This window comes from Zootoca vivipara, chromosome 7 (genome assembly GCF_963506605.1).
Source record: "Zootoca vivipara chromosome 7, rZooViv1.1, whole genome shotgun sequence".
NCBI lineage: Eukaryota > Metazoa > Chordata > Lepidosauria > Squamata > Lacertidae > Zootoca > Zootoca vivipara.
The window spans coordinates 44636856-44656956 of NC_083282.1; the positions used below are offsets into that span (position 1 = coordinate 44636856).

General features: G+C 46.0%; 1 protein-coding gene across 1 annotated transcript; it reads left to right on the forward strand.

The window, feature by feature from the left end:
* Positions 1 to 1306: 1306 nt before the first annotated feature.
* On the forward strand, positions 1307 to 18806 carry PLK3 (polo like kinase 3). Its single transcript, XM_035122518.2, has 15 exons — positions 1307 to 1626; positions 5538 to 5645; positions 5743 to 5859; positions 7397 to 7526; positions 7788 to 7875; positions 9134 to 9229; positions 11198 to 11396; positions 11881 to 12007; positions 12643 to 12752; positions 12861 to 12981; positions 13642 to 13725; positions 14182 to 14344; positions 15153 to 15282; positions 15849 to 15959; positions 16538 to 18806. The coding sequence occupies exons 1-15, from the start codon at positions 1429 to 1431 to the stop codon at positions 16730 to 16732; spliced, it is 1977 nt and encodes a 658-aa protein (XP_034978409.1). The 5' UTR covers positions 1307 to 1428; the 3' UTR covers positions 16733 to 18806.
* The last annotated feature ends 1295 nt before the right edge of the window (positions 18807 to 20101 follow it).

A 20101-nucleotide genomic window follows, 5' to 3' on the forward strand; every position in this document is an offset into this window, starting at 1 on the left:
CTTATATGGAAAAGTCAATTACCACAATCACCACAGTCATCATATGCAATCCTAGTTCACAGGATGGATAATTTTTGGGAGTACACAGGTGCATTCCCATCAACTTGTGGTGTGGGGTATCAAGCATCTTGTCAGGTCACAATCCCACAAATTTAGGTTCGTAATAGAGTTACTTTTAGCTGTGCAGCTTTTCCTTTAATCCTTGCTTGATGTGCAGACTTTAGCAGATTATAATGCTTTTCTTCATGCTGTGAACGTAGACGGGCCATATCACCGCCTGAGGTGAAATGGGAAAGTGCTGCCCTCATACCCCTCTTTGATTACTGGGGTAACAGGGTAACATGACTGCAGCTTCTGGGTTCTGGTGAGATCTTGTGAGAGGTCTGTGAGATCTCACCAGAACCGGGAAACCAAAGCTGGTTCTCCTCACTTCTCCGGCATTGGTGGCAGAGGTGGGCACAGTACCTGTGAGGGTGCCACCCCTTGGGATTCTGCCATCCGAGGCGGCTGTCTCAGACCTCCTCATGGGCAGGGCGGCCCTGGAACATAGGGAATTGCCTTATACCAGGTCAAACTTTTAAAATAAAGAAGGACTGCAAATTCTAACATAATGAGGAACCTGTGGGACCCATCACCTTTGACCCTGCTGGGTGGGTCTGGTGAGTCGGAGTCCAAAATGTCATGCAGGTGTACTACAACTCCCACCAGACCCAGCAAGCATGACTGATGCTCAACAACGGGTGGAGGGCACCATGCACCAGGTTGACGAAGACTCCTCTAGCCAGTGCAGCACGGTTAAGATGGGGCAGAGGATGCTCTCAACATAAACTATAGGATGATGTCCCAAGTGGTCTCTCTCCTTTTCCTTTCCTTTCCTTTCCTGGGCCCTACTAAAGAACCCTACTGAGCCACATGAGGAATTGCTGAGGATCTTCCCCACAGCATAAACTAGCTCATGGGCTGGAAAGAAACAAGGCAGAGTTCACTGTCCTAGGAAAACCGAACTCAAGCCGACTTTGAATTGTATTCATTGGTCTGCCTGCCTCTCCCACTGTTAATACTCCAAGGCCTCGGTCGGGTGAAAGGGAGGGAGCGAAGAAAAGCTATTTTTATCCCTCTCGTTCCCTTTCATGCATTCTTCCGAATTTCCCCTTGGCCTCGCAGAAAAAGAAAGTAATCATGCAACTCCCAGCGGGCAGCGGCTGCTTTAAAAAAAACTAACTCCGCCCCCTGGCTGGAGGGAGGGTTCCCTAGCCGGTGACGTCTGCCGCGCCCATTGATAAAAGCCGCGGGATTCCCTGGCCGCGGGTAGAGGCAGCGTGTGCGCGCGAAACTTCCAGGGCGCCACGTGATTTTTTTGTGCGGACGTTGGGGAGAAGGTACCGGGGAGAGGGCAGACCCGCTCGTAGTAAGTGGGCCGCGTTAGCCATGGAGCCCGCTTGCTTCCTCCAGCCCCACCCGTTCGGCGACGCTGGGGTGGGCTCGGATTTGTACAAGCCTTCGCCTCCCGCGGTCGCTTCGCCCAAATCCGACCGGGTAGAGCAGCCGAAGCCAGCCGAACCTACGCGGATCATCACGGACCCGGTCTCCGGCAGATCCTACAGCAAAGGCCGCCTGCTTGGAAAGGTACCTGCGGTGTCTTGGGAGAGCGGTGGGCTACGTGGAACCGAAAGGCCAATGAGTTTCTACCTTCACAGCCCCGCTGCCTTATAATCTGAGCCGGCCGGCTTCTAGCGTGTGTGGCGTTAGTGAGTGATCGTGGTGGATTTAAGGGCCAATTCCGGACCCCCCCCCAAGCTACCCGCGAGTTACGACGGAGGAGACTTTCGCATATGGTGACGAACAGCGGCATCCGCGGCTTGTCGCGATAGGGGACCCAAAAGCGCCTCATCCGCTTCCCTTCCTCCCTCTTCTCGTTCTCTGTTTGCGTGCGTGGAGGGTTTCCTTCCCCCGCCAAGACTTCGCTTGGTCAGAGGCAGGCATGTCTAGGCACGATTCTCTCCCCCCGCCCCCGCCCCCCGCAATCTCGTTTTGTGTGGGGCTTCGGGTGCAGATGGGGCTTTAATATTTAACTACTTGTCATTCATTCCCCCACTTCGTATTTTACTGCGCTCTTCCCCGTCCACCCACCCCAAGCGACCGGAGCTTTTAAAGAAGGCTAGATAGAAATGGTTAAGCTACCCAAGTGGGTCTTAGTTTGGGGTGTGTGAGAACAGGAGGCAGGAAATGGCTGCTGTTTTTCTGAAAAAATATAATAGGCCATCTCTTAGGACTTCTTCAAGGCAGCTATGATTCCATTTGACTGAGTCAAGCACGTCTGGGACCGGATGTTCAAATCGTTGTTCTTAGCCCTTTGACGACTAGTAAGCCGTTTTCTGGTGGGTTTCTTTAGGTTTTGTGTTCTCTTGCGGATGCTGAACAGCAGCTACTGGTCTAATTCAGTGAATATATTCTGGGATGCCATGACAGATCCCGAGTGCATTCTTATACTATTTGTATAACATGGACCACAGGGATTGGGGGGCGGGGCGGGGCGGGGCGAGATATGGTTGGTGATTTAGATTATGTAATCTCCATTATTTATAGTCCTACTTCAACAAAGTAGGTGCTTGGGAAAGTTTGCCTACAATAGCTGACCACCATTCCTTACACCTTCTAGAGAGCTAGTGTGATATCATGATTGGAGTGCTGGGATAGAATGTAGCTGGCCATATTGAAAATTCTGTTTGCATGAAGTTTGTTGAGTGACCAGGCTTAGGCTGGTCATACTCTGACAACTGTTCTGTTCAGGGCTATGATTATGCTACTGTGACCTCCTTGGAAGAACGGTAGGGCATAAATGTAAAAGAAATTTAGCAGACAATTTAGGGATTGGATCCCGACAGTTTCTCATGTTTATCCAGGAGTGTCAAGTAGCTTGCTTAGCAAAAGCCTCATGCAGTAGATTGCTGATGGAGGCTTGCTAATCTGCAATATGGAGGTTTCGGAAGAGTGGCGAGTAGCTGTTTCTGCTTGAAGCATAGGTTGTAGATATTTTCCACATTTATTATGCTATTTTTGTGATATGCAAATGACATGAGAAAACATGGTATACATACATGTATAACATTATTCTTGTTTATAAAATCCAAATAATAATAAGCACATATCTGATGCTTACTGTTGCAAAGCCATGCGAGCTTGCTAAAGATGCTCAAATGGATTCTAGGCAAGGACTTAAGTGATTGGAGAAGGGGCCTTCTGTCTGCTGTCCCTATTAAAGGAGCAGGGCCTTCAGGGTTCCATTCATCCTTTGTTCCATTCTATAGCATCATTCCCTGGCAAATGCAAATTTTGCTCAGCAGCCGATTTAGTAACAAAGTCTGCATAAGGATGCAATTTTTTTCTTGACAGAAAGGAAAAAATGACAGAACATTTTAGAACAGTAAAACAAATGCAACACTGCGGTAATAGTTGTTGAGATGTTGCATGACTGCACTGGTTATATGTATTGCAAACACTGGTTTCCCAGACTGCACATACTGTAAATATTTCTTTTTTGCCTTAGAACTCTTCTGATTCAATTTTTTCCCCCTGGCTCAAAACCACCTTGCTCATTGAGCAATCTGTGTAATCAGGTTTCAGAGTAGGGGGTGGGGGGAAAGCAGCAGCATTTCCACTGGAAATCTCTCCTCTTGGTGAGCAAATCTGGCATTGTTTTAAAGATTATACTTTGAAGGAGGGGGTGCAGTCGGTTGGTTCCTTTTGCCCTACATCAAACAATGTGATGTGTCATATGGAAAATTTGCTCATTGTGTATGTGGGTGTCTTGGCACTTCCAAACGCGGTAGAGCTAATGTTAAATTTGGCAGTATGTATCATTCTCTCTCTCTCTCCCCAACCCCTGTTCTTACTGCTTCTTTGAAATATCCTTTCTGGCAATAGTAGCCAGAGCTGTTTCTGTCCTGATGCCCAAGCTAGGATTTTATGAGAAACTGGTTTCTCTTTGTTCAGGATGTTGTATAGGTGTGAGGCTTATTTTAGGTAAGGTGTAGGCTGCAGCAAAGATATATTTTATTTACAGCTGGAAAAACCTGTCTGTAGTCCTCCTTAAGTGCAGGTTGTCTTGTGAGAAGAACTAAACCACATTCTGTTTTTAAAAAAAGCATGATGACAGTGAGTGTGGGGAGACCCAAAGGAATAGACACAAACTCTAGGATAGTGAGAGCTGTAACATGAAATAAAATGTATGTCTGGAGAATGTACTAAACCATAGTCAGAAGTGAAACTGTTTCTTTAAAATGGAATGTTTTCACTGCATAACATGCTCAAATGTTTGAATTAGGAGAATATTTTGTTTACCATTATGAAAATAAGTTGGTTTTCAAGTTACACAAACTTGTCCATAAATTTTGAATATCCAAAGGGGCAGGACACAAATGCTGGACTTCCTCTGTTCAAGTTCCTCAAACTTGTCCCTCCTGACTTGGAATGGAACTTTTATTTTATCAAGCCCATACACTTGGCCTAGATTATAATTTCAATATATTGCAATGTCACTGAGGGAATGGAATGGAACGGAATGAAAGAAATGTCTTGGGCATGTTTCCCAAACTTGAAATTGTGATGCTGGATCCCTCTCATTTAAACAAAACTCGGAAGCCCGTGAAATATTTGAGTTGATTATTGAGTCTGTTCTTTAGCACCATGGTTGAGATATTACTGGCTTAAGTGGCTATGACCATGTTTTGAAGTAGTCCATCCTTAAAGGACTTGAAGGGTGAGTTTGCATTAGTTCTTGCCATCTGGCTGGGTCCCTGTTTTTGTATACTTTGCCTGAGGTGCTAAGGCAGTGATCTCAGACATATGTTAGATGTTTCTCACACTTCAGGTTAGAATGCTGTTAGTCATGCGGCAATTGCATTTTCTGTGATCTCATCCTACTTAGATCTGAATTGGGTCCTGTCCTAATCCTGTTTCCTTGCTTTTTGTGGTCTTGATGTGTCTAGTTCTAGTTTTCATCTTTCCTAGCATTCAGTGCTCTTAGGCGAAGAGCAGAGAGAATGCTGAGTAAGTTGCTAGCAGGCATATGAACCTCGGTCCAAAGTCCAACCATTGACAAGCAGCAAGAGCTCCAGGGTCTCTAGCAAAAAATGGTCTTTCCACTACTACTTATGAGCCTTTGAACTGGAGATTTTCTGTATATACAGCATATGCTGTACAACCAACCTTCTGAACTAAGGTCTCCTCTTCTGATACCCATTACGTATGAATGAAAGCAGGCAGTTCTTCCAGTAACTTGTGATACCTTAAAAGAAGAGCCTTAAAATCTATCCTCAACTAGTGTTTTATGTTGACTTCGTTTTGGTGGCAAATATAGTCCTAGCACTTTGGCTGAAGACGGCGGTTCCCCTATTTTTAATTAAGAAGTCAAATTGATGGTACAGGTGCCAGGGGGAAATGAGACCTGAGATGCTTCCCATGTTGCTAATCTATCAAGGACAAGAAAGGAGTTTTCTTTAGCCCACCCTTCTAATTGCTGCCTTATTGGTTTGCAGGGTGGATTTGCAAGGTGCTATGAAGTGACAGACCTCTCAAGCAACAAGACCTATGCAGTGAAGGTCATTCCTCACAGCAGAGTGGCCAAGCCGCACCAACGGGAGAAGGTATGTAGCTCCAAGTCCCGAGCAGAATGAGGATAGCTGGGGTGTTGGCCATGTCCTAGCTACCAGCTCTTAAACTTTCTGATTATGCTTCTTCCAGATCATCAATGAAATCGAGCTGCACAGAGACCTGCACCACAAACACATCGTGAAATTCTCGCATCATTTTGAGGATGCAGAGAACATCTATATCTTCCTTGAGCACTGCAGCAGGAAAGTGAGTCCCAACTTTTCTTTCTCCCCGTACCTTACCTTCAGGCATACTTTATTTCTGTTGGACTCGATGTTTTATTGCACTGTGAACAAAGGGCAGCAGAAATAGAACCTGTAGAATGGTTTGCACTGAACTCTAACTTGAGGCAGGCCTCTGCCTATTGGCTTATACTAGATCAGGCATCCCCAAACTTGGCCCTCTAGATGTTTTTGGGACTACAACTCCCATCATCCCTAGCTAACAGGACCAGTGGTCAGGGATGATGGGAATTGTAGTCCGAAAACATCTGTAGGGGTGAGTTTGGGGGTGCCTGTACTAGATGTATCATCCACTGGATACTTCCCATGGGTACAATGGATGAAAGTATGGTTTTCTGTTATGACTAGACATAGTAGGAAAAGGTGGGATATATTACTGCAGTACAGGGAGTTGCTGTGTTAGAATGCCTCTTATTGTGTCAAAGCAGGAGGACCAGTAATAGTGGCAATTAGTACTGCTGTCAGACATTTGCCAGGAGTGCTGGGGACCATGTAGGTCAGGCAGACCTTTCAGCATCCTTGGGAATGTAGGAATGTTCACAGGCAGGTTTCCTTACCGATACTGAATTGGCACAATTGCTGTTTGCCATTTGATACTCCTGCTTTGCATGATACAGCGCCACAAATGCTTGCATAAGAATCTGTCATACAGGTGCCCTTGGCATGGAAGCTGCAGCTGCCATGCATAACAGTCATGCTATTTTAGCTGCTTGTTCTCTGTTTGCAGTTCAAACCCCTGTAAACACAGTAAGTCAGCCACTGGCATCGTAATGGCTTTGGCTGCTCTGGGATAGATCAAACTTGATATGAAACTGCCCTGCAAGGATTACTTGTTGGAATAGTGCTTGTATAGAAAGAATTGGGATCGGATCCAGGATTTCACACAGGAACTTCATTTTTGCTAAAACAGAACTGGTTATTGCTGTCCAGAGGCTTTTCTCGGTGCACTTCAGTTGCATCTCTTAATGTTTAATAGAGTTCGTTTATCTTCATTCGGCTTGCTTGTAAGCCTTGCATGATTAAATCTGCAGTCTTCACATCCATTTTGGAATAACTGTTGGGAGAGGTCTAGTAAATCCCCCTGGACTCATGACCAGCCTCGTGTATAAAGGGCACATTGTAGCAAAACTTGGAATCTTTGTGATTAGACTCTGAAAAGAGATTTATTTTGAGAGAAGCCATAAAACATGAAGACCCATCCCTAGCTGGATTCAGAGGTTTAGGATGGGAGGAGGAGAAGAAGAAGCTGATAGTGGAACACAAGTATGTGAGAGTTTTGGAATACTTGCCCAAACCACTATTTTGAACCTGAGAGGAGGTTGGCTTAGCATTGCCCAGTGAGCTTCATGGCTGAGGAGTCCTTTGAATATGGTGCTTCTAATACTAATACTGGAACAACTACACCGCCCTGGTTCTTGCCTGCAATATACCAGGACAACGAGCCATTCTTAGACTAATAGTCTGCAAGCAGCATCTCTGTGACCAAACCTTTTCTCTTGCAGTCTTTGGCACATATCTGGAAATCCCGGCACACCCTTTTGGAGGCAGAGGTCCGATATTACCTCAAACAGATCATCTCTGCCTTGAAATACCTCCACCTTAAGGGCATCCTGCACCGCGATCTGAAACTGGGTATGTGCAACATAGCTGGGAGCGAATTTGTATTGCTGAGGTTGAAGTAACCTTCAGAAGAAAGCATCTAATCTCCTTGTAACTTAGAAACTTGCATTTAAAAAAAATACAAAAACTGGGTTTCTAGATACTAAAACCTATTCAGGAAATGCTGCTCTGTGGGGAATAAGCACAGCTTTGACTTCTAGGTACCTTGAGGAGGAACTGCTGAGACAGTTGTGCAATGTTTGACATTTAGAGCTTTGTTACTTTCTGTTGCAGGTAACTTTTTCGTCAATGAAAACATGGAACTGAAAGTTGGAGACTTTGGTTTGGCTGCCAGACAAGAGCCCGCAGACCAGCGAAAAAAGTAGGTGGCTTGATGTTCTGTATGATGCCTGGATCACTTTCGTATGCTCTTTCTCTGTTGAATGCTTCCCTAGCTTACTCCAGATTAAAGAGGTTCTCTTACAGTGTCTCCTTAGTCTGTTTATCCCACCACCCCCGCCCCCTGCTTTTGCAGCTGTGTGCATTTGGGGAAAGGGGAATTGGAGCACAACAGGGACACTGGGACTTGAAATACTCCTTTGCTTCAGCCAGGAACTTGGTGGTGAAAGGAACAAAGCAGTTACTGTGTGTGCAGTTCTGTCTAAGGCAGAAGCCTCATGTTTGCACAGCAGAAACAATGCCCAACCTTTTATTGGATTTCTGCCTCATGCAAAGTGTTCGTAGCTGCTGTAACTGCGATGGGCAAGCAAACAGCGTAGAAAGGAGTTCTGGATGGGGAAGGGTTCTTGCACACAACAGGGTAGCAGTGAGTGAGTATAGGTGCAAGGGACAGCCGAGTCAGTACTATTGCGATTCTAGTCAGAAAGATGTGACTGAGGCTACTGGGAGGCCCATGTAGCAAAGTAGTATGGTATTGGTTGGTTCAGTCACATGTTGCAGGGGCACTAGGTGGCTGGAAAAGGAGCTACAGTGAGATGCACAAGTCAGAACCTCAGCTGCAGCATGGAAAACTGGCAGAATATTGCCAGATCATTCTTTTTTGTTATCCACTCGATCAGCTGTGATCCTGTTGTAGTAAAATAAACCTTGTTCACTGTTTGCTTAGAGTTAAGAAACTATAATCCAGCCTGTACTATTGCAAAAGAGGGCGCCCAACATCTAACAGTAGAACTCTTTTTAAAAAGGGGGGGGGAAACGAGACCTTTTTAAGATAGAGTTCTGTGGTTAATTGAAACGCATGTTGTAACTTTCCCCAGGTACATGTTTACTCAGCTAAAATCTTTGCAGTAGGAAATGAATCTGAGAGGATGTTGTGAAAGTGGTATTTCTGTAGAAACTTGAGTGAAGTTGGAGTGGCTTGGCATGGTCTGTGGTAGAAGATTTTAAGATGTCACAAACAAAGCTGCCCTGAGCCCAGATCACTTGTCCATGATAGCCAAGGGATTGAGCCTGGGATCTAGTTCTGCATGCAAAGCATGTCTTTCCCCTTTATTCTTCCGGCGGCAGCATTTCCTATGCCAGAACCTCCCTTTTTGTATAGCTGCATCAAAGGTAGGCAGGGGTGGCAAGGAATCCCTGCTGTAGCCCAACTAATGACCCTATGTGTGTTTGCCTTCCAGGACTATCTGTGGTACCCCCAATTACCTTGCCCCCGAGGTGCTCCTGCGACAAGGGCATGGGCCAGAGTCAGATGTGTGGTCTTTGGGCTGTGTCATGTAAGTCCAAAGCACTTTCGCCCCCTCTGAAGGCTTCTTGCAGGCCTGTTTCAGTGCTGCAACTTCTTGGCTTTTTAGCTCTTTTTGTATAGCTAAATGGGAGGAAGCAGGATTCTTTGGCCAGCATGCTCTAGCACAACTTAAAGCTTGTTTAAGATTAAGTACTAAAAATAATAGACTACAATCAAAAGCTCGGAGTGGGCAGCAAATGCAGGAACCCTAAAGAGAAACTGCAGTGAAATTAAATGCATGAAGCATGGAGTCTGAATGCAGCCAAGCAGCCTAAATTCCAGCTGTTGGCACCTTGCTTCAAACAAAGGATTCCTCTTCTCTAAAAATGTTTAGCATTTTGATGGCTTTGTGGGGGAAATGGTTAGTTAGCCACAGAGTACCACTGCATATCCCTCTATCTGGGGCTCAAACAAAGAGGTGGTAATTGAAGTAGGGGTTATTGGAGATTGGTGGAATGAGGAAACAGTTTGCTCAAGTCTATCGGGATCAAATCACAAACTGCTTTGTAGGGCTCCTTGCTAAGTGCTTATCGCCTCCCTATTGCTTCCGACAAATGCTGAAGCGCTTGTGTCAGCTTGACAGCGTAGTGCTCCATGTTCTGCACTAGATGAAGCTCACAAACACTTGCCGAGGGCATCTTAAGAGGGAAAGTAGCAGTTGAAGCTTCTCAGTGGTTGATAGAAAGCTGAGGGCTTTGCCAATTTATTTTAAGTGCTCTTGGCTATGATAGTAGTGTGGAATTCAGGCTACCTGTTGGATCCCCTGAGCGATGGAAGTATTGGTCTGAGTATTAGATAAAAGATGCTTGTATGCTGAGCATATGTTGCTAGCATAGCTTGACTGCAACTAGACCAGGGGTCCCCAAACTACGGCCCCCGGGCCGGATGCGGCCCAATCGGCCTTCCAATCCGGCCCGCGACGACCCCCGCCGCCCGCTGCCGCCGCCCGCTCTCACGGCGCACGGCGCAGCGACAATCAAAAAAATCGGCAAAAAATCGCCGAAAATCCTTTGTGCGCATGCGTACAGGCCTCTCCCGACCCGGAAGAGGTCATTTCTGGTGCACTTCCGGGTCGGGGGAGGCCCATACGCATGCGCACAAGCGATTTTCGGCTATTTTTTTCCGCCCGTGTGCGTGTGCGCATGCGCACGGGCGCGCACTCCTCTGGCCCGCTGCGCGCGCACTCCCCTGCCGTCCGGCCCGCCGCTCGGTAAGTCTGGGGACCCCTGAACTAGACCCATAAAGCTTTGCCCAAAATGATTGCTTCAGTGTATTTATGGGCCATATTATAAGATGGTCTGTTTGGAGGACAAATTTGTTTACTTGATGAAATTCAAAACACCACAAAGCTGCTGCTAATCTTTCACAATCTTTATTGACAATTTCGTTAGAACAAATGGAAAAAGTGGCTGGCCTGTGGTTCACGGCTGGCTATTTGGCTCAGGTGCTATTCGGCTGCTTTCCGGAGTGTCGTCTTAAAAAATAGTTTGTGCCTTCAGCTCTCTTTGCCCTGGTTAGCCACAGCTTCCTGTTAAGTTTTCACAGCGCAGTTAAATGGAAATTTTATCTTGAGTGCTGGGGGATGAGGGAAGAGTGGCCTTGAACAGAGTGCAAAGGGGAGATCCCGCCTTCTCTCCTTTCCCAGTTTTCAGCTAGGCACAGAACCTCTTCTAGGAAGGCTTGGCTTGCTAGCTCTGATCACATGGTTAGGGCTGTCATGCTCTCCGGATGTGCCTCCGGTCTGCGAGCACCTAAAGCAACAGCAGTGTCTTATGAGCTTCATTACAGGGAGCACTTAACTGGGCGTTGCCGCCTGTCAGACTTCCTCCAGAGTTATTGCTGAGTCATGTGCTCATGGAGGCTGCCAAGGGCAGGCTGCTAGGCCAGAACTGCTCTTGAGCCTCCTCAGCACTGAGTGAATTCACCACTTGCCACCTTTCTTCTCCCCACCCCTCAGGTACACGTTGCTATGTGGGACCCCCCCTTTTGAGACTTCTGACCTCAAAGAGACCTACAAGTGCATCAAGCATGTCACATACACGCTCCCAGCCTTTCTTTCGGTACCAGCCAAGAACCTGCTTGTTGGCATCTTGAAACGCAACCCCCAGGACCGCTTCACGCTGGAGGAGATCTTGGACCATGAGTTCTTCACCAAAGTGAGCAGCAATCTTTTGTGTGTGTGTGCTTGTTTTCTAGGGATGTCACTGCCAAGGTAGTAAGCTAGGCTACACAACATGCTGTAAGGTGAGAAGTGGCAATATCTCTTTCTTGGGGTGATAACTTCTTCCTATTCATATGGAGTCTTATGACTGGGCCACCACCATTATTGGAATGGCAGTGATCTATTAATATGGGTGTTAGCTCCTGGGATCCTGCCTGGATTGCAATTTAGATAATTACATCCTGCTTCTAATTATCGCTTAACAATCCTCAGATATCTTTGCTCTGGGCTGCCTGGTAGTTATTATTATACCCTTTCCAAGCATGCATGTCATTTAGAGGACTTGCAAAACTTGTGAATGTGGCCAAATCCTGTTGATTGGCAATAGGGCCTTGAAGCTGGCATTGGCCCAGTATATTGTGTACAATCTGTTCTGATGCATAGCTCAGCTTTGCTAATTAGTTTCCTCAACTTTCAAGGGATACACGCCTGATAAGCTCCCGCCCAGCAGCTGTGTGATGGTGCCAGAACTGAACCCCCCCAACCCTGCCAGGAGCCTGTTTGTAAAGGTCACAAAGACTCTCTTTGGGAAAAGAAAGTCAAAAGGTAAGTTGCACATTGACCTTTTCTTCTGGGAGCTGGCTGTAGCGCCTGTGAAAACTTAGGCTCACACTTCTGCTTAATAAGAGCCCTGCTCAGTCACACCAAAGGCCCACCTAGGTTAGTGTTTGGTTCCTGCCAAGGCCAACAATATGCCTTTGAGAAGCACACAAGCAAGGCATGAGCCCCAATAGCAACATGTTGGTCCTGCCTGAAGGTAGTCACTAGTTTCCCCTTGATGCTTCATCTGCAGGGTTGGGAAACTGGGAGATATTAGGATTGGCAATAGACTAGACCAGGCATCCCCAAACTTGGCCCTCCAGCTGTTTTGGGACTACAATTCCCATCATGCCTGACCACTGGTCCTGTTGGCTAGGGATGATGGGAATTGTAGTCCCAAAACAGCTGGACAGCCTTCACCACCTGATGCATAGAATAGGAGAATATGGGGAAAGGAGGCTTGCCACTTGGATCCTTAAATTAACGCCAAGTGGCCAAGCTAGAGCAACCCCTAGAGAACTTCCATGTCAGTCCCTAACCCCTAATGTATGTACTTGAGAGTCTACTTTAAGCAGTATCTGCAGCCCTGTCCTGTTGACTTTGTGTTAGGATCTTATTAACTCGTATTCTTCTTACTTTAGTTAAGAAGGCTCCTTCAGAAGAGAGAGATGATATCTCCAAGCTGGTAACAGGCCTTGTGAAGACCTCCATCTGTAGGCAACTGAGCCACAAAACTGTCGAAGGGAATGAGGTAAACTAACTGCAGGAACTTGGCTGTTCAGTTGTGGCTTTCAGAGGAAGGAAAGAGAAACAAGGAAGTTACCCTGGTATGTGCTGATCAGACTTTCTGTCTCCTTAGGTCACTCCTTTGAATGGTCAGAGTCCTGGCTCTAGCCCAGTAGATACGGTAGCAGAGGAAGGCTCACAGAAATCTATCTCCAGGTCCATCCGTGGGACAATGGCTAGCAGCAGCTGTGAAGGTGGGAAGTGGCAATGTCTCGATGTATTTTGGTCAGATGGAATCTGCTGTCTGTCAGGACTAGCCCCAGGGTGGTAGAGGCCTTCAAGAGCAAAGCAGAGAAGCACTTCATTGTGGACAGTAGGGCCAACAAGCAGTTTAAGTCTTGAGCAGACTGACTCTGAACTGGCAGGTTCAGTCTCACAATGCCTATCAGTCATTGGAACTGAACAACAAATCCATTCTTAGAGGCGGGGTAACTCTGGATACTGGAGACAATTGAGGAGGGCCATTGCTGTCACATCCTCCATTGTTTCTGAAAAATTCATTTCTGCTCATGGTTAGATAATGAATTCTATTCTGGGTTCAATGGCATTTTGGCTGGGTCCTGTAGGTCTTAATGTTAGAAGTGGCTTAATTTGAGGATGCGAAAGCCGTGGCCTTGCACAGGTTGTTGGGCCCCAACTTCCTTCAGCCCTAGACTGCATAGCCAGTGGTTGGAGGTGATGAGAGTTGTAATTCGGCAATGGGGGCAAGGGGTCAACGGGTTCTTCAGCCTTTCTCTTCCCACTCCCATTTGAATTTTGTGCTTCGGGAGCAGAAAATCTCTTGAGCTTGACCCATGTAAGCTGAATTTGTAAAAACTTAACTATCTTCTTCCCCTCTTTCCCCCACCCACTAGTATTTGAAGACTGTGTCACAGCATCATCTGTCATTGAATCAGCCATTGGTCTTCTGAAGAACTGCCTATCTGTCATGCCACCAGGTAACTTAAGCTTCAGGGAGTGTCACAACCCCTGGGATGGTTAGAGACAAATGGGATGGTTAGAGACAACAAACTGTTGTCTTGGATGCTGGTATTAGGGAGGAGAAGCAGGAGAGGTGCAGCCCTAGTTCCTCTAACCTGCTAAAGAGGCTTTTAACATCAGGCTCCCTGGGTCTCGGTAACCTGATATTTGTTGCCATCCAGAATAAGGGCCACCTCCTTTTAGGTAGCATCCTGATGGAATGCAGAAACTAAGGGGTGGTGTGTGTGTCCATCTACCCATTTATCTAGATAAATGGTAATCCAATGATTTTGCAACATCTGGGGGTGGGAAAGATGAGACTGATTCTGTTCCTATCCCAAGCATGACCTCTTCTAACCTCATTTCAGTACCGCTTTTGAAATAGGTTTGAACCTATTCGCTTTATTTAATGAATACCTTTCTTTCCTGTCTAGCTGAGAGGAATCCCGCTTCCCTGGCCTGCCATGAGCACTTTGTCTGGGTGAGCAAGTGGGTAGACTATTCCAACAAGTATGGTTTTGGCTATCAGCTCTCCAACCACAGCATTGGTGTCCTCTTCAACGATGGAACTCATATGGCCCTCTCTGCCAACTGGAAGTGAGTGGAAGAAATGGACGTCCTGGAGGGTTTTGAGGTTGGGAAGTGTAGAAGTGTAGTCATGGTGTACCTTGACTAGGGCTCAGGTCCTACTAGCCACCTTCTGGTGTGGTGAGGGGGACTGCAAGATACTGTATGGATCAAATTCTTGGGTAATTCACAAGCATGGGAGAAGGGGCTTCCCCTACTTGGAGCAAGGCTAGAGGACTAGATTGTGGGAGGAGTTGAATATCGTGCTAAAGCAAGCATTCTTTTAGTGTGAGCATTTCTGCTTGCCAGGCAGAATGACCTCCCTTCTCCCTGTGTGTTCCGGGGGTTCTACCAACCCACCCAGAGTAGATTGAGGAGGAGAGGAGGGCAAGTCCAGTTTGCAATAGCAGGCACCCTTGCACTGGTTCCAGCTAGTTGAATGCACTTAGTTGAATCAGGCCCTATCTTTATGATTTTACGGTGGTGGGGACAGTCTGTGTTTGCCCACATAGGGGTTTGTCTTGGGTGATGCAAAAGGTCTGATTCAATAAGGCACAGACACCCTTTGAGGGTGTGTTAGAACCTTTGTTTTTTTAGCATAGCAGAAAGACCACTTTCATAAACTGAAGCTAAAGTTTTATGGGATCCACTTGGTACAAGAGGTGGCTTTTGCTGCTTGCACCAAATGGCTGGAGGGCAGTGTCACGAACTGAACTGGGTGCTTCTCTTCCCCCTGATGCTGCCATGTGTATCTACCTGCTGGCATCTGTTTGCCCCAGAATCCGTATCTGACGGCCAATCTGGCTACTGTAGCTAACTGCATTCTCTTTCCCTTCAGGAAAGTGCATTACAACCTGACAAACAGCAAGCATTTCTCCTTCCCGGCTTCAGCTGTCCCTGAGCAGCTGCAGGGGCAGATGGGTGTCCTGCAGTACTTTGCCTCATATATGGAACAGCATCTAATGAAGGTGAGCAGCTGCCTGGCTTGGCGTAGTTGGTATGTGTGTACAGAGTTAGTTGCATTGGCTTGCTGATGACTCAGCTCGATGCAGAAAACACGAGCTGCATTTTTGCAGAGAACAATTCCCCCTTGCTCTCAAGTATGTTTGACCATATTCAAGGTTCATAGGAAGAGCCTCCCTTGAAGGTCTTGTGGATACACCTGAAAGCACTGAAGCTTTCATCATGTTGGCCAAACTTTGGTTCGTGGCTCCAAACACCAAAGCATGTATTTGGTGGGCTCTTTACTGCCAGATTCTGCACTCCTAGTTGCCTTGCCATCTTTATGACTACTTCATGTACTCAAAAGTCTCGACTGATGGATGGAGTAGGACTTCCTTTCCCAAAGCAGAGATGATCCATTAAACGGATGTGCTAATTCATGTTCCTTGAATTTGGCCGGTACTTATCCTCTCCTTGGCTTGGCATTAGTGTTAGGGATAAGGTTACACGGAAAAACAACTGATAGGACTAAGCCAGCCTTGTGGTGTCAATGATTCTCTAATTTCTCTTTTTTTCTTCCCTTCTCTCCCAGGGAGGAGACTTACCCAGCATAGATGAGACTGGACAGGTTCCACTGCTGCTTCTGCAATGGGTGAAGACTAATCAGGCCTTATTGATGCTTTTTAGCAATGGAACCTTTCAGGTAATAATGGCACCAAGTCCTTTAAGCAGATTATGTAGGCCCTGTGTCCTACCTATTGATGGAGGTGGCACATGCTGGCATTTCATATCCACACCTTGGCTCAGCTGCTATAACTGTTGTGTGGGGTATAATCTGAAGTGTTGCCTTTTGCTTTGGAAAGAAGCTTTCTGTGGAGTGCTTCTGAGAAGCTGAAAGTAGATGCTGGGCTATGTGCTTTGTAGAGCACATTCAGTTTGTTATGGCTAACTCTGCTATTTTTGAGTAGCAGCTGGTGTCTTGAAATTATGAATTCTAACACATTTTAAAGCACCTCTACAAATACTAAAACATATCTGCTTTCCATAGGCCCTTTTCTAAATCTGGATTCCTATCCCTTCAGCAATTTGCCCTTTGTTTCTACTTAGATAGAGATGTCTGTGGTGGGGGCAGAAAACTACTCTCCATATTAAGGCTATGCTAGCAGATACCTAGGCGCAGGCTAAACCCAATTGAGTTGGGAGTCCCAAAGGGTAGGGAGTGCTGCGCAGAAAGAGGCGCAAGTATCAAGTGTCTGATGTGCTCCATCTCCTTTATTCTAGGTGAATTTCTACAATGATCATACCAAGGTGATCTTCAGCAAACCTGACCACACCTGCCTCCTCACCTACATAAACCGTGACAGGAATTCCTACACCTACAAGCTCAGCAGCATAGCAGAACTTGGCTGTTCACCAGAGCTCCAGCGTAGGCTCAAATACATCCTCAAGCTGCTTCAACAGCGAGTGGATGCATAAGGCTACAGGGTGGACACCTGGTATTCTTGGCCCTTTCTGTCCTTCCAAGAGCTGTGATGTTGACGGTGCAGGAGAAGGCAACTCTTGAGACATCAGAATTCTTCCTTAGACAGATGCCTTTCTACAAGGGAAAACTTCAAAACCAAAACTGCACTCGGATTGGGCCCAAGCCCTTCTTCAGAATCCATCAACTTCTGGGATGCTAGCCACCTAATGACTTTTTATTATTGTTAAACAAAAGGGATTTTTTTTTTCACTTTGACATGACTGCTCCAGTCCACATTGGAGAGGAGGAGTAGAGATAATTGCCTTTACTCCTGTGTGGCCGTTGCACAGATGGTTATGCACATTGGCTTGTTGATGGGGAGGGGAGAATCTGTGATCCATACACTCCATGGGAAACAAGTAGTGAGGGTAATAGCAAATCTTTTTTTAAAAAAAGTTTTCCGAGTTTTGTCCAGTGCCTAATGCCAAATCTGCTGTTGGATCTTGGCATCTCAGTGTATGAAGGGTTAGAGGGCTGCGAGTCCAGTTCATGTATTCAGGCTAAATCAAGTGATTTCTGTTGTGAGCCTTTTCAGGCTCTTGCAACACTACCGCTGCCTTCCCGTGGAATGCAGGTTTTTTTTTGCTCAGAGTTGCATCACTTGCCTGGTTCTGACTCATGGACCAAACAATAAATCTGTGAATTGGGTGTGGCTGCTGTGCTAAGAAGGGCAGCAGAAACGGATGCTGCAGAGGCAACTTCTTCTACAAGATCAAACTGCTTCCCTGCTTTAGCTGTGATAGGGCAACCACAATCCTTGGGGGACTAGTTAGCTGGCTGCCTTCTGGAATTGGTAGGGAAGAACTGCTACAACTCTTTAATTTGGGAGGAACAGAGGTAGGATAGCTTAATCTTCAGCCTGAAATCAGGGTTAATTCAAACACCTAGTGCTGCTGCTGCTAAGCACTCGAGGCTGCAAAGGTACATGTTGGGTAATGGAACTGTTACACTAATTAGGCAAATGGGCTTTTTTTCTTTTGTGCTGAGACTGTGAAACACCCTATTTGCCTCATTTTCTCAGCTGTTTTCATTCCAAGATGCAGCAGAGGGATTCTGTAAATTGCCATGGTACAGACTTGAACGGCTTCGTTGGAAGCTGCCAGTTTAATGTTTTGAACTTGACAAGACTATTTGTCCAGCTATGGAGCCTAAATGGTGTGAACATCCTAAGATTTATTTATGTATTTATGAGCTATTTATTTTGCACCTGTGTCTTGTCAATCATTGCACACCATGCCTCCAAAAACCCAGCTGTCTTGATTACAATAAAACTCATTTTTATTAAAAGCAAAAGAACAATGGTTACTTTGTAAGTGTCTCATTGGTGGTTAGGAGTTTCAGTGGGGCTGCCTGCGAGGCAGATAAAAAACTGTATCAATGTTTCGTTGGTCTAGACTACTATAACATATTCATGCTATAGAAAGCTGCTCCATATATTAGTATGTCCCCAGAGGGGAAACTTGGCAGGTGTGCACCTACAGACAGTAGACATACATCATGTGCTAGCTAGCAACGCAACATTAGCTGCAGATAATAAAAACAACTTCTGCTCAAGTAGTAGCAAAAATAAAGATTCTTTTATATACTTGGTTTGGGGAACAAAATTCACCTGGTGCTACAGAAAGAAGGTACATTGCTGGGCATTGCACAGTCAGGGTCCCACTGCCAAAAAGCCCCTCTTCCCAATAGCTGTCTGCTGCACTTGTTGGGGTCACCTGGAAAGGGATCTCTGAACTTGATCTCAACGTCTGGGAGGAAGCCATTGAGTGGGATTTAAAGATCAAAAACAATTGGGAGTGGAAATGGACTGGAAGCCAGTGCTGATGAGAGAGCTCTGGTGTAACATGATCAAAACATCTACTCTTGCAGGCCTATTTGGGACCAACTGAAGTTTCTGGGACATTTTCAAAGGCATCCTGCGTACAATGCATGGCGGTTATCCAAATGGGTGGTTACCAAAGCACATGAGTAATGGAAGCAAAGGCTATTTTGGTCTAGGCAGAGCATGAACACTGGGGACTTCCCTGTACACAGGCAACATGGTTGGAGGCTAGTTCAAGCATTACATCCAGTACAGAAATCTCTTGCAGCTGTTTGAATGTGGCTGAGATGTTCCTGCTTGTGAGAACTGATTTACACATTGCATAGACTAAGCTAATGAAATGCTGAGCTGAGATGTAGTGTTGGTGGGTTGTTCTTTTTAAAAAATCCCTCTACAAACAAAAAGTGTCCTTATTGTTGCTTGTGATTTTTGCTGTTCTTTCATAGTCAATGGGTACAATTTGCAGCACCTTGTCACAGTATAGTAGGTGAACGATTTCTCTAATGACCTGTCCAAAATGAACCCCCCTTAGGAATTATTGGCATAGCTGCCAAGTTATCCCTTTTTAAAGGGATTTCCCCTTATGCTGAATAGGCTTCCTCGCGCGAAAAGGGAAAACTTGGCAGCTATGATTATTGGAGGTACTTGGCATATGTTTCCCACCTTTTGCTGACTGCTTTTGTCATCACCTTGTTACCTCTAGCCTCTTATTTTACGATTTTTGATGAGTGCGCAAAGGAATTTCCTCTGGGTTGAGGTCATATGCAACAGTGTTTGTTAGACAAAGCCACCTGCTTTGTTTGGTGCCCTGACATCCCTTCTCTTGGTACTGTTGCCAACAGAGGCTTACTGAAGCATATCCGGTGTCTGCAAAAATGGGGCAGCTGTTGTAAAAAATGGAAAGGAGTTATTTTAGGGCAGAGGTACTCTGTGTAAGGTTGCCAGCTGTCTGTTTTTGAACTGGACTGAGGGGGTTCTACGTCATTCTCAGATTGGCAGCAGCCAAAATATGCCTTTATTGAATTGAATTACCATGCACAACTGAACAATGGCAGACTCCATAAGATGAGCCCTGTTGGATTTATTGATTGATTTCTACCCCACCTTTCCTCCAAGAAGCTCAAGGCAGTATTTACGGTCCTCCCCTCCCCATTTTACCCTCACAAAACCCCTGTGAGGTAAATTAAGCTGAGAGGTTATTTCAGCCAATGAGCTTCATAACTGAGTGCGAATTTGAACCCTGGTCTCCCAGGTCCTAGTCCAACACTTCCTCCTACATGTGGCGATTGGCTTGTTAAACTTAATGCTTGGACATATGTACATGTATTCACCATTAAGTGTGCATGGGATTGTAGCCTTTGTTTGCTATGTGTTGATTTGTCAAATGTTTATCAGGGTGAAGAAAGTTGTCATTCTTAATCAGCACTGAGACTTTTTTCTGAATGTTGGCTGCAGCATAGTTTAAGTGAAAAGCTTATTAAGATGGCTTAAGATGTTAGAG